Genomic DNA, 14629 nt, shown 5'->3' on the forward strand with positions numbered 1-14629 from the left:
CGGTTCAGAAAATGAGATTATATATGTATATATATATATATATATATATATATATATATATATATATATATATTAGCAGTCATTACAAAACCTGGACCTGTATCTAATGAAAGCCTTATGAAATCTGTGTTGAATTCAGCTCACATTGCTCTTTTACGAATAACTGGTGAAACTTACTGAATGTATCATAACGCTAGTTGAGCATGGAGGCTGGAGTGAGTCAGTCAGACAGCCATGGGGAATTGAAAGTACAGTGAAGCATGAACTAAATTATTAGGGTCAACAGCTATCAACAGGGGGGAGGTGAGAGTTAAAAACCTGCAAGCGTACAGTACAAAGGCCTGGATCTGTGACTGACATGCACTTTTGCAATTACTTGACTGAAACGAACGAAAACATTGCTTCAAAATATGAAGAAAAAAATGCGTGTGGGCACAGTCTTAACTCTTGAGTGAAATGTTTGATTGGTTTGAAATGCTAATATTTAAATGATAGTCAAAGTAATGTAAAGTATTCTTTTTTTTAAACATCTTCATGCTAAAGTGTCAACAACAGCTCTGTTTGAATGTGCTACAATATTTGCTTGGGTGTATAACAGGAAATTAAAATGTACCAACATTTCTGGATTTAGAAAACATCTACTGTACTGCAGTATCATTTCTTAGATACAACTTTATAGTGTGCATCATTTGAAGAGACAAGAACCATTAAAGGAAATTAATTGAAATTGCCATCAGTAATGAGTCAGCTTCTCTTTTGTGGTTCCTACATTTAATATTGCCCCAGGATACTGCCCTCCATTTTCCCAGATTTCTCCTCAGTAGAAACATTGAGAATGGACAAAAAATACTAGCTTTATGGGCCTACACTTCTGTATCAGAAATGAACACAAAACAGTCACTAATGTGCATACAGTATCTATTTACAGTGTCGACACCATTTTACAATAAACTATCATGGCGTGCCCAAAAATATATAGATTTGAAAAAATCAGTTCATGGTTTGTAAGTCAGTGAGATGTTGTTTCCTGTCTTTTATGAAACCTTTGCAGCTCTTGAGTAGTTAAGAGTTTACACGTTTGTGTACAAGTGCTAAATATATATTGTCTTAGCATACAAAGAAAAACAAATACTATAGCAACTTCAACTCACAAAAAAAGAACTTTACCAGTTCGGCATGGCTCCATTTCTCATGTTAATTATCACTTTCTCCCTTTCCGTGACAATGCATCTTGCTAGAAGTATTTTGTTAATTGGTAAGCAATACAAAATTTCATAAAGACTTCTAAATCTTGTCATGCTGCAGTGTCTGAACCTACCTGTTCACTAATTTGCAAACTCTGACCTACACACAATGTCTTGGCAAACGCATTTTGGATATCCTAGAAATAGATGCATAACACATCCTACACTGCTCGAAACAAAATACGGATGAATCGGAACACTTGGCAGGCATCTATAACAACGGAAATCTCTGCTGAAGACAATTTGAATTGTAGTATTATCAGACATAAAAATCAGGGTGGCCGTGGAGTCTTAAAAAGTCTAAAATAGACATTTTCATTTTTAGGCCTAAAAAAAGTCTAAAATACTGAGATATTTTCCACTGTAAGTCTAAAATCTCATTTGGGTCATTTAAGACCTAGTGCAAAAGTGCAAAATATCGATATGGAATACATTTTTAAAAAATTATTGCGTCTGTTTATCATGCCGTTCCGTTTTTTTGGTGGTGGCTTGTTGTCCCTGTAGTTCTGTTAGCGGAAATCACTGTTAGCGGAAATCACCGTTAGCGGAAATCACCGTTAGCGGAAGTCATTGTTAGCGGAATTCACTGTTAGCGGAAGTCACTGTTAGCGGAAGTCACTGTTAGCGGAAATCACTGTTAGCGGAAATCACTGTTAGCGGAAATCACAATAAAACTACAGACGTGAAGCGGAAGTGTGTAGGTCGTCACAGGATATAGGCGTGTGGCGCAAATAGTTGTCGAGTAATGCAAGATGAATGGCAGTTGGACAAAATATAAGCAATGTGTAAATGCAGATTTAATGATTGCTGGCTCGAACGACAGGATTTTGCGGACTGGCTCAAACGTGTTCCTGACAATGACACTGAGGCGTACTGCACGTTGTGCAAAAGACCATTGAAGCTCGGCTCCCTAGGAGTAAAGGCACTCGAATCCCACGTTAAATCCAATAAACCCCAGGCCTCTCTGAAATCAGCACGTGAGTCTCGTAGAATTGCCCAGTTCTATTCATTGGCAGACACATCCACAAATGATCATACAGCACTGAGCCACCTGGAACACCCTGGGAACTACGTGAGGATGCTCTTCATTGACTATAGCTCAGCCTTCAATACCATAAAACCGGACATTCTGACTGACAAACTCTCCCACCTTGGACTATCCTCTTCAATCTGCTGCTGGATAAAGGACTTCTTGACCAACCGACCACAGACTGTTAGACTTGGTCCCCACCTCTCTTCCTCCATTACACTAAGCACTGGCTCCCCTCAAGGCTGTGTACTGAGTCCTCTTCTGTACTCCCTGTACACCTACGACTGTACACCCACCCACCAGTCTAACGCCATCATCAAATTCGCTGACGACTCCACTGTGGTCGGACTCATCTCAGGAGGGGATGAGTCGGCTTACAGAGATGAGGTCAACAATTTGTCTTCGTGGTGCTCGGTGAACAATCTCACACTGAACACCACGAAAACTAAAGAAATAATCCTGGACTTTCGCAAACACGGCACAGATCTGGCCCCACTCCTCATAAATGGAGTATGTGTAGACAGGGTCCAGTCCTTTAAATTCCTGGGGGTCCACGTCACGGACAAGCTCTCATGGTCTACAAACATCACGGCAGTGGTGAAGAAGGCTCAGAAACGACTCCATTTCCTCAGGGTACTTAGGAAGAACAACTTGGGCACCAATCTTCTGATAACCTTCTATAGAACCACTGTAGAGAGCATCCTGGCGTACGGCATCACAGTGTGGTACGCTGGAAGTACGGCGGCAGACAAAAAGGCCATGCAGAAAGTGATTAACACTGCCCAGAGGATTGTCGGCTGCTCTCTGCCCTCACTTGAAGACATTGCCAGCCCTCGTTACCTCAGCAGAGCCAAGAACATCATAGGGGACCCTTACCACCCTGGTCACAATCTGTTCCAGCTGCTGCCCTCTGGCAGACGCTATAGGTCCCACAAAGCACGGACAAATAGGCTTAAGGACAGTTTTTTCCCTACATCCATCAGCAATCTAAACTCGCGCTAACATAACACACATTCCCTTCTGCGGTATATGAACAGATGTTTGGTTGGTGATCTGCCTCCTACTAGCTGACTGAAGTAAGGTAAGTGGAAGACAGTGAGAGGTAAGCGAGAGGTAAGCGACCTGTATCCACAACAGCGGAATGACAAATTACAAGTCCGTAACTTACACTTATTTAGGTCTTTTGCCGATTAAACGTAGCTTATGGAGAAGCACCATCAATTTCGTCACACGCAGTTTCTGCGTGTGATGACAAGTAGGCTTTGTGTTGTGATAATGACGACAGGGCCTATGTCCGATTATTATTATTATTATTAAATGATACTTCAAATGACATACGCGACCTAATGGGCTCGACACAAACGATGAAGGCAAAAGTTTTGTGGGCACTGAACACCGTGGCGAAACACCAGTCAAACAGAGCAAACGACAACATCGGGGAACTGTTCAAACTAATGTTTCCCGACTTGACGATCGCGAAAACATTCCAGTACGGAAGAGACAAGACCGCCTATATCATCCGATTTGGAGTGGCCGAGTTCGTCAAGAAAGATCTAATCACAAAAGTGTCTGGGCCATTTGTGATCATGTTTGACGAAAGTTTCAGCTGTGCAACAAAAAAGAAACAACTGGACCTTCACATACGGTACTGGGATGACGGCCAGGTACACTCCAGATACCTTGGTTCTCAGTTCATGGGCCATGCCACGGCTAATGACTTGATGAAGGAGGTCAAAGTAAGTTGTGTTTTTATATTAGCTGTAAAAAACTGCATATATGTATGAATGTGGTTCTTTTCAATGTTCAGCATTTTACGTAGAGGCATTTTTTTGAAAAAAATAAATTAAAAAACCTGAAAATGTTGCGTGTTGTAGTCTGTTTGTTTCAATGACAATACATGTCAGTTGAATGCAATCTGGGTCTGTTTTTTTCTTATTTTTAATACTTCTTGAAGGTCTTAAATTTAACCCACAATGATCTAAAAAAGGTCTAAAATAGTCTAAAATTGCACTTGTTCCAACCTGCAGACACCCTGAAAAATACACGGTACAATAGGAATGAAACAAGACTCGGCATCTTAAAGACCTCCATGCTAGATTCCGTAATCCTGCTCTTGTGGTATCTGTATTTAAAATAAGCATCTTAAATATGACCATAAGTTATTGTACGAAGAAAAATGCAAGTTCTGGTGGCTTGCTGAAAAATTGTAATATGTTTCATTCAATAGCTGTATGATGCCATACAATGCATCACTGCACACAATTTTCACAAGCTAAGATCCATTTTAGACCAGCTAAATGCAGCTGCCAACTTCAGAAAAGAAAAGTTTAGAACTATAACTGAGAAAATTAGTTTTCCACTTATGGTGAAACAATATGATACCATAATCGATTGAAGAGTTTTAAAATCTTAGGGCAAAATATTATGTAATTAATGCATGGCATAGCTCAGATATGAGCAACGTATGGCCCACAGGCCTCTTAAATACGACTGGTCAAGGTAATAGTAATTCATTGTCAATACCACTTAGGTATGTTCACAAGGCCCATGAGGGTACTCAAGCCTATCCCAGCTAACTCAAGGCACCTGGGGACGGACACCCTGATGTGGTGGCCAGGAAGTTGTCTTATCTTTATTGCACAACAGAAGAACAAAAAACCACTTCAGATCCTCTGAAAATGATGTGATGCGGCCCAATTTGAGATCACTTCCATGGATCTAGGAAATCCCTACTACTATTAATAAACTAATAACCATGTTATGCTGGGCAAAACATAATTGCTTTATTACTGAGGTATATGCTCCATAGGGTGGCCCGGTGGCGTGAGTGGTTAGTGTGTCGGCATCACAGCTCTGGGGTCCTGGGTTCAAATCCAGGTCATGTCCATCTGTGTGGAGTTTGTACATTCTACGTGGGTTTCCTCCAGTTACTCTGGTTTCCTCCCACTTTGCAAAAACATGCAGGTTGGGCTGGTTGGACACTCTAAATTGCCCCTAGGTATGGGTGCGAGTGTGCATGTTTGTCCGTCTCCTTGTGCCCTGCGATCGGCTGGCCACCGATTCAGGGTGTCCCCTGCCTCTGGCCCGGAGTCGGCTGGCATAGGCTCCAGCACCCCCTGCAACCCTAATGAGGATAAAGCATTCCAGAAAATGAGATGAGATATTTGGCCATCAACTCCTAGTTTTGATAACAAATATGTAATTTAATTCAAGTACAGTGGTACCTCGAGATACTAGCTTAATGCGTTCCGGGATTGAGCCTGTAAGTCGATTTTCTCGTAACTCAATCGAACGTTTCTCATAGAAATGAACTAAAAACAAATTAATTCATTCCAACCCTTTGAAAAACACCCAAAACAGGATATTGGATTGGATTTTTTAAAAAATTGGTTCTAATTTGCCATCTATTAATAAAGTAACAAATAACTAGTGGTTTAATATTACTAAAATGTGTTTAATACTACTAAAATTAGATGGATTTCACAGAGGGGAGAGAGAGAGAGAGAGAAAGGGAGAGTGGGAGACTTTTTGCACGGCAACACGCTCGTAACATAATATAAACACATTTAAATGAACTTGGATTATGATGCAGACACTCAAAAATAAGTTTAATCTAACCTTACACTGAACTTAATTCTACTTTTGTTTTAAACTTCGATACCTTTCTTCTCCCAGCCGAGTTGGCTCTATTTGCCCCGCCTTCACCCTGACTTTCACATGCAACCTATCGAGAGTTGATTACTTTTGAATTCTCTTCAAAATATTCCCAAAATGATGCACACGAATGTCCTCACAATAGAATAACGCACAACCACTTTCCAACGAGAAGTAGTATATACGCCATTCGCAGTGATTAACGGGGAAAAAACACTGAAAAAATGCATCGCGCCGCCCAGTGCTCGCAGAGACATTACAAAGAGGGAGTTGCGACCAGAGACATTACACGAGGGAGTTGCGAGGAGAGAGACAGTACCCATGATGTTCTTATGAGCAGCATCGCGCGTCCAGTCTGCTCGTATATCAAAATTTGTCTCTTATCTCAAGATAAATAATTGCTCAAAATTTTACTCATATCTCAAATTTCTCATATGTCGGGGCACTCCTATGTTGAGGTATTCTAAAAAGTTAAAGTTTAGCATAATATGTGAACTCACCTTTGTGGAGTTTGCATGTCCTCCCCGGGCCTGCGTGGGTTCCCTCCGGGTACTCCGGTTTCCACCCACATTCCAAAAACATGCATAGTAGGCTGATTGGACACTAAATTGCCCCTAGGTATGGGTATGAGCGTGCACGGTTGTCCGTCTCCTTGTGCCCTGCGATTGGCTGGCCACCGATTCAGGGTGTCAGCTGGCCCAGTCAGCTGGGATAGGCTCCAGCACCCCCACCGACCCTAGTGAGGATAAAGCGGTTCAGAAAATAAGATGAGCGCTATGTGGACTTCCCTCCAGACATTCTCATGATGGTTTAGCATAGTAATTAAATACAGATTTTATCTAAAAGCAAAATATGGAAAGTTAAAAAAAAGAACTGAGGGTAACTAATTCCTCTCTGTATATATACCCTCACACCATATTACTATAAAATTAAACCAGAACATTTATATTTTAATTAAATGGTCTTTTAGGACATCTTCAAATGCTTGGAGGTTTTCTGATAAAGACATCTGGTAACAGTGAAGATGTGAGAGTAAATTGAAGTAACACTTCAAACCAAGACAGAAATGCTGAAATCCACAATCGTTTGTTTGCAATGAACCAAGGAGCAATGGAGATGCAATTGTGCCAGTATCAGTACATCAAAACCATTTAAATGTGCCAGTTTGTTATATTGTGCCCTCTTGTGTACATTTTCAGAAAATACAGGAGGAGCTGTAACCCTATCATAAACGGTGTAAATGGTTATGATGGAAACCAACAGATGGAGAATTTAACTTTAAGTTAATTGTAAAGATATCTCCTCTAGACTTCATGAAAATGTGATTCTCTTATTTGGATTGGATAACTTTATTTATTCATCCCGTATTAGGGAAATTTCATTGTCACAGTAGCAAGAGGGTGAGGATGCAGAAATAGGAAAGGCATTTTAGACATAAATAGATAGGTATAATAAATTTGATTGTGGTCACTCAATCATACGGACTAGCAACTACGTAATGAAAAAGCATTGGCAGAGTTAGAAAAGTATAGCTTTATTAAAAAATGAATAAAAATGTTTGGACATTTCCAGTGAAGTAATGTTTTGGGAGGAAAATAAAACATTTCCAGTGAAGTAATGTTTTGGGAGGAAAATACATCAAGTGGCATGCTTGCCTTTCTTTCTCCTGCTGACAGTTATAATGAAGCTGACAAAGGTCTCAGTCTCATTAAAATGACCACTCTGTTTAAATGTCAGAAATTGTGAAAAAAATGATTCAGTGGTAGTGTTGCAGGTAAAATTATTATTATTATTATTTTAAATCATAACACATCAGGATAGAAAGCTACTGTGGACCTCTCTGCTGCTGAGCCAACTTTCCATATCCACCTCTGGCTTGGTCATAATCCTGTCTGTACTCATCCCTTACCTAAAAAAGGGGAGAAAAAATAAATCATTCCTGTACATCCAACATTCAGATTTCTGGCCTACTCTATTACATCATGCTAGCTGCAATCCGCAATACAAAGTTTCTAAAAATTATATTATTTTTTATTAAATATATATTATAGAATATTAATTTAATACAGATTATATTATAATGTTATTATTCAAAATGATTTTCAGGGGCTTTTATAAACTGGTTCAGATAGTGTAAAACCATTTTTTTTGTAATATCATTTACTGTGCATTAAAGAAAAACAGATATTTCTTACCAAAACCCCACAAGACCCATAATTGTTTTAAACAATTATGGTTGTATTTAATTTTATTTAAAGACTGTTTGTCATTTGGGTCTGCTATTTCAAATATAGACTGAGAAGCGCAAGTAATTACTGCAGCTAATTGAATGCTAATATTTACTAGTAAATCAAAAGTTTATTTACAGTAAGTGTTATAGAAGTCTTAAACATTAATGAAGTGTTTAATGGCAAAACATAAGCAGAGTATATCGCCTTACATACGTTTTAACCAGGTGACATGCCAAATAAGTAGAATTTAAGGTTGGGAAATATAACCTCACTAACAGAAAATTGAATACTCCCAATAACTCTCTAGTCCAATTCTCTGCTCTTTGCTTTCATTACAAGTAGTATAGACTTTTTGGTTTAGAAGATGGCCTTCCAGACAAAAATCTCGTAGCTCATACAAAAAACAGCAAAAGTACTCAGTGTAGCAAGTGCTAATTCCCAAACGACTTACCTGTCCACCAGACTTTCCGCGCCCATACTGTCTTCCCTCCTTAAATCCAGTGTCCCAGTCTGTCCTGATCATACGGTCATCCAGGCGTGTGCCATTTATGAACCGCATTGCATTTTCTGCATCTAGCCTTGTATAGTATCTATACATGGAATTAAGTTCATACTGGGTTCAGACATACTTGAGTTAGTGCTGTTATTTGTCTGGGTATTCATAAACTAAACAGATTCAAAAGGATACTCGACGAAGCAGAACCCACAGGCCGTCTTCTTGACTTTATCTAGACCCATGATGATGCGCTTAACATCTCCACTCTTTGAGAAGAGCTCATGAACCTGTTCAAAATTGGCAAACATGGGTTATTCTCGATAAATACATCAGATCACTTTTGTAAAGTTCGAGTCTCCTACCTGTTCCTCTGTGGTGTAGAAGGAGAGGTTCCCTACATACAAGGTGTGGCTTCCTTTCAGCAGCTTCTCTTGTATGTGGCATTTACCCTGAAAATACAATATTAGCGCGCGCACACACACACACAAAGTGGTGACTGACAGTTGAGATAAACAATAACAAACCCAATAACTAATTCTGTAGATTTCAACTCCAGCATGCCAATTTCCATTGTGATAATGCAATTTGAGGCATTAAATACAGCAGCATTTAAGATAGTCTAAAATGGACAATTTACCTTTTGCAAACTCTGACCCAAATACAACTACAGTGGTACCTCGTCATACGACCGCTCGTCATACAAAATGCTCGTCTTACGGGGGAAATTTCGATCGAATAATTCACCCGTTATGCGGTCAAAATTTCGTGATGCGACCAAGCCAGGTCTTTTTTGCATATCTTTCGTGTATAACAATATTTACGAGCACGGAACGAATAATTCAGACGAGTTCCTCCTAGGACTAGGAAACGCACATGCAAAAAGAGGGCTTTCTGGGTAATGAAGTATACTCCTGCACACAACACCCATAGGCAATGGCAACCTTTCCCAGAATAAAACTTCATTACCCACAATCACTACGTGGGAAGCTCAGGTATGTCATTTCCTGTTATTCTTTCTTAGGAAAGGTCCCGCGATCGTTCCTTAAAGACTATTTCTCGTTGGCAAGTGGTCGTGCGTTATCTCTGCGAGCACTGGGCGGAGCGATGCATTTTTTCAGTGTTTTCCCCGTTAGTCAGTGCGAATGGCGTATATACTACTTCTCGTTGGAAAGTGGTTGTGCGTTATTCTATTGTGAGGACATTTGTGTGTATCATTTGGGGAATATTTTGAAGGCAATACAACAACAAACAGTCCATCGATAGCGAACGTGAGGGCGGAGGCGTGGCAAACCGCCAACCCGAAAAACGAAGGTAACAAAAGATTACAACAAAATTAGAATTCAGTTTTGTGTAAAGGTACATTAAACGTATGTTTGAGTGTCTGCATATATTAATCCAAGTTAATTTAAATTTGTTTGTTCCGTTTACGAGTGCTTTGTCGTCTTTTTTTGCCGCATCTCTTTCGCGTATAACAGATATATACGAGCACTGAACGATTTATTCAGACGAGTTTCGACCAGGAAACGCACAACGCGCATGCACGGGCAAACGGAGGGCTTTCTGGGTAATGACGTATACTCGTGCACACAACACCGATAGGCAATGGCACCCTTTCTCAGAATAAAACTTCATTACCCACAATCAATACGTGGGTAAGCTCAGCTGTGGCATTTCCTGTTATTCTTTCCTTAGCCTTAACTTGCGCGATCGCTCATTCAAGACTACTTCTCGTTGGCAAGTGGTCGTGCGTTATCCTATTGTGAGGACATTTGTGTGCATCATTTTCGGAATATTTTGAAGATACAATATATACAACAGCAAACAGCCCATCGATAGCGATGGTGGAGGCGTGGCAAACCGCTAACCCGGAAAATGAAGGTAAAAAAAGATTAAAACAAAATTAGAATTCAGTTTTGTGTAAAGTTACATTAAACGTATGTTTGAGTGTGTCTGTATGTATTAGTCCAAGTAAATTTAAATGTGTTTGTTCGTTTACGAGTGCGTTGTGGATAAAGTCCCCCCGCCTCTGTGTATGTCGCTGTCTCTACCCTCCGTGAAATGCGTCTAATTTTACTTCTATTAAACACATTTTATTACTATTAAACCACTAGTTATGTGTTAGTTAGTTAATAGATTGTGAATTAGAAGAAATAAATCATTTTTTCCAATCCAATATCCTGTTTTGGGTGTTTTTTCGGAGGCTTGGAACGAATTAATTTGTTTTTAATTCATTTCAATGGGAAATGTTCGCTCGAGTTACGAAAAGCTCGACATACGATCTCAGTCCCGGAACGGATTAAGATCGTATGTCGAGGTACCACTGTATTGACCAATCATACCGATAATATAGGACAGTCTCTGTCAAGCTTTACCATTTCCCCCATTGTCGCAATGCTTATTTCTGGGGTGGTTAATGCAAGTGTTACCTGACTGCCAACTGCGTTACAACTTTATAAAAATCTCAAAAAGGATCAACCAGCAGCAGACATCCAAAAGGGTGAAGGGTGACAATCAATGCATCCGTGACAATATTTTCAAAATAAAATAACGGATAAGGAAATGCATTTATTTTGGGGGGGATTTCGTAACCTGGATCTTTTTCGTATCTCGGGGCACCCATCTGCATATAAAAAGCTTTCGTAACTTGTAAATTTCGTACCTAGAGGCATTCGTAAATAGAGATCTCTGGCAATCCTGGTGATCGATGTTATGCTGCAATGGTCACATTTTAAACAGGTCAGGCGGTTTCTCAGATTCAGCGAGCGACCAATATTCTTTTGCTTTGGTGGTTGTGGTTTATATTGTGAACGTAACCTTTCACTACATACTACAAATCTTTCTTCCTCGATCTGGAGGATGTTGCTTTGGTATGGCTCCAAAACAAATCACTCAAGACACTCCAGTGTACGCTTGGCTGCCATAGATTTTACCGTCGGAGTAACAAAGATTGAGCTCAACCCGCAAAATAAACAGGTCTTACCTTAAAATGTTGGTCTCTATATGCACCAATATCGGTGTAGGAATCGCTACTCAGAGCATTCAATTTCACTGACATTGTGGCTGAATGATTAAGCGAGAGGATTTCGCTTTTTTAAGGACCAATACTGTTTCCGCTTATCGAGTCCGTTCTTTAAATACTTCCGTGTGTCAGAAAAGTATTTATATGCAAGTCTAGATGTCTGATGTGCGCTCTGAGCCGTTGAGGCCGGCATTATCACTTAATAACCATTTTCCCCAGACCCAATCAAATAGGAGTAATTTGTTTCATCGAAATGACAATAGATTGCTTTTGTCTTTTTACTTTATCATAAACATTGATGTATGTTGATGCGGTTTGCTACGAAAGCAAATCGTCTGTAAATACGCCAAGTATCTAACGATTTAGCGAAATATAATGGAACGAATCTTCGTAACGCATAAGCCTACTTCGCCACCGACTTAACACATCTAGCCTAAGATACACTATATCTAAGGTGTAAGAATTTACAAATGTATTGAAGTATTGACCACCCTTATGAAAGAGCTACATAACTAGGACTGCTTTCTACAAATTGTTAAAATCTTGGCCTATTTTCACATAAATCTATCATCTGAAAAGGCTCAGAACGCTACAAAATAATATTTGAAAGACAAAATACAGAATAAAAACCCTACTACAAATTGAGAAAAAAAATCCAGGCCAGTGCTAACCTAAAAAAAAGCCTTTGCTTTCACTGCTGATAACTTTCTCTGAAGACAACCAGTTGCGATCCATTCATGTGCCCAGAGACTAAAACGACCTAGTTGAATGAGAATCTTGAAAATATACGCGGTGGCTTTTGATTAGAATGCAAACCAAAGACAAGCATTAATGATTCATCAAACTCTTTCTTGTGAAAAACAGCTTTTTCCGCCAGCAATTAGTGTTTTATGCAGGCCTTCCGTCATCCCTCAGACATCCAGGCAACATTCTCCTCCATCCTTCATTTCATACATATGTTGAATCCTCTAGCATTTTCAGCGTATAAATTCAAGGGGAAATGAAACCTATATCATCAGAATTGTGTGAGTAGTACTGTATAATTTTACTAGATTTTCAAAGTGTTGTTTAAAATACATTTTATAAGCCAAAAAAATCAAAGTCTTTGGTTTTTCCAAAGGTCACTTATCATTTTACAAATAAAATCAACCATTTTTCCAAAGGTCACTTATCATTTTACAAATAAAATCAACCATGAATGGTGTGGTTTGTTGGCAATTTTCAAAATAGGTGAATCATCTCCCTAGTGTATTATACGTGTAAAGAAATGACATAAATCTGCAAATAACAATGTACATTTCATTGGAGTTCTGCAGTGTTCCTTTTTTAATTATGGTAGATTGGTTCTTTTTTTAACAACAATGATCCGGTAAAACGGAGCACTTTTAGCAGGGTTTGTAATGCTCTGAGATGAAGTCCGATCCCAAGTTTATCACACTGTGATGTCAGATGTGTTCTCCAAGAAGAATCTCCTGGAAATAGAAAAACAACATTACTTCATTAAACAATTTACCGTTAGTATTGATCGGTTCAGAAAATGAATGAATGAATTCATTATGTCTGTTTATTGTCTCATTGTACATTATACTTGGATAATTGCATTAGCACGACACACAAGCCCTTCTGTGCAATAAGAATTTGCAATATCTTAGATTGTGCAATATTTTAGAATTTACCTTGCCCGGTGTGACTTTTTATATTATTTATTTATGTTTTTACTGAGAAACACGCACTTTGTGAAGTAGCACCACTAATTTCGTTATACGCAGCTGTTGTATAATAACAATAAAGGCAGTGGCTCCTTAGCCGGTAACCGGTCGAATAGCCTATATGGCCCCATATGGCTATTTAGCCGGTAAGAATTCTGTGTGGGGTAAATAGTAAGAAACTACGGCTACGGAGCCACTGCCAAAATAATAGTCATTAAATCCCTATTCACCTAATGTTAAAATCTATCAATTGGCAATAACACATCAAATTTCAATAAGATTGGTTGAATGGTTTAGAAAATCCCCTATTCACTCAATGTTAAATAATAGGTTACCGGCTAAATAGCCCCTGGGACTATTTGACCGGTTACCGGCTAAAGAGCCACTGCCGACAATAAAGGCTTTTGATTGATTGATAATAACAATAAACCCATTCCATTCATTTCAATTCAATGCTTTACCAGATTATTGTCGCATCCCCGCCTTGATCAAAGCTCGGCTCTCCTATCGATGCTGAGCAACTCCACCTCAAAGATCAAGGTCGCTCCTCCGGGGATCTTGGGTGGCGCTCCCCGGTCTCCGTAACCAAGCTCGGAGGGGATGACCAACTTCCTCTTCTCTCCCTCGCACATGCCGAGCAGGCCCTGGTCCCAACCTTTAATCACCTGGCCGCTGCCAAGTGTGAAGGTGAAGGGTCTGTCCCGGGGAATGCTGCTGTCAAACTCGGTGCCGTCCTCCAGCTTGCCGGTGTAGTGCATGTTCAGCACGTCTCCATTGCGGGACTTGATGGGGCAGTTGTCCACTCGCTTCTTGATACCGATCTGAAGTTTCTTCTTCTCGGACCCCTGCACCAACATTGGGCTCAGCGACAGCGCCGTCAACGCTAACAAGAAAAACGCCCGCATGACTTAAATGTATTTGTTTTCTGGATCTTTAACAAGCTACACGATGGAGTCAGCACATAACAGACGTGTTATCACTGGCGGACGAAACGGAAGTGGGTCGGGATCCGTCGAGGAAATTAGGTCTGCCGTTTACAAACGACGCCACCTTTTGGACAGGAGTTGAACTGTGGATAAAAGACAATTTTGCTACATGACAAAGTTTTAATATTATAAAAAATATATAGAAATATTTCTTATATTAACACAGCTAAAAACTGCTTATTCAAAAGCAATGAAAGAATACATGCGATTATAAGAAATTTTTCTCTTCAGTGTACTATAACAGGGCTGCCTCAAAGATT

General features: G+C 39.6%; 2 protein-coding genes across 2 annotated transcripts; both read right to left on the reverse strand.

Moving 5' to 3' along the window:
• Positions 1 to 7441: 7441 nt before the first annotated feature.
• Positions 7442 to 11783, reverse strand: ncbp2 (nuclear cap binding protein subunit 2). Its single transcript, XM_077607645.1, has 5 exons — positions 11636 to 11783; positions 9018 to 9104; positions 8848 to 8942; positions 8611 to 8749; positions 7442 to 7837 (listed from the first exon to the last, which is right to left on the reverse strand). The coding sequence occupies exons 1-5, from the start codon at positions 11708 to 11710 to the stop codon at positions 7754 to 7756; spliced, it is 480 nt and encodes a 159-aa protein (XP_077463771.1). The 5' UTR covers positions 11711 to 11783; the 3' UTR covers positions 7442 to 7753.
• A 719-nt stretch (positions 11784 to 12502) lies between these two features.
• On the reverse strand, positions 12503 to 14396 carry fkbp2 (FKBP prolyl isomerase 2). Its single transcript, XM_077607646.1, has 2 exons — positions 13845 to 14396; positions 12503 to 13146 (listed from the first exon to the last, which is right to left on the reverse strand). Exon 1 carries the CDS (start codon positions 14286 to 14288, stop codon positions 13872 to 13874), a length of 417 nt encoding a protein of 138 aa, XP_077463772.1. The 5' UTR covers positions 14289 to 14396; the 3' UTR covers positions 12503 to 13146; positions 13845 to 13871.
• Between the last annotated feature and the right edge of the window lie 233 nt (positions 14397 to 14629).

The sequence above is a fragment of the Stigmatopora argus genome, chromosome 8, assembly GCF_051989625.1.
Source record: "Stigmatopora argus isolate UIUO_Sarg chromosome 8, RoL_Sarg_1.0, whole genome shotgun sequence".
Classification (NCBI taxonomy): Eukaryota; Metazoa; Chordata; class Actinopteri; order Syngnathiformes; family Syngnathidae; genus Stigmatopora; species Stigmatopora argus.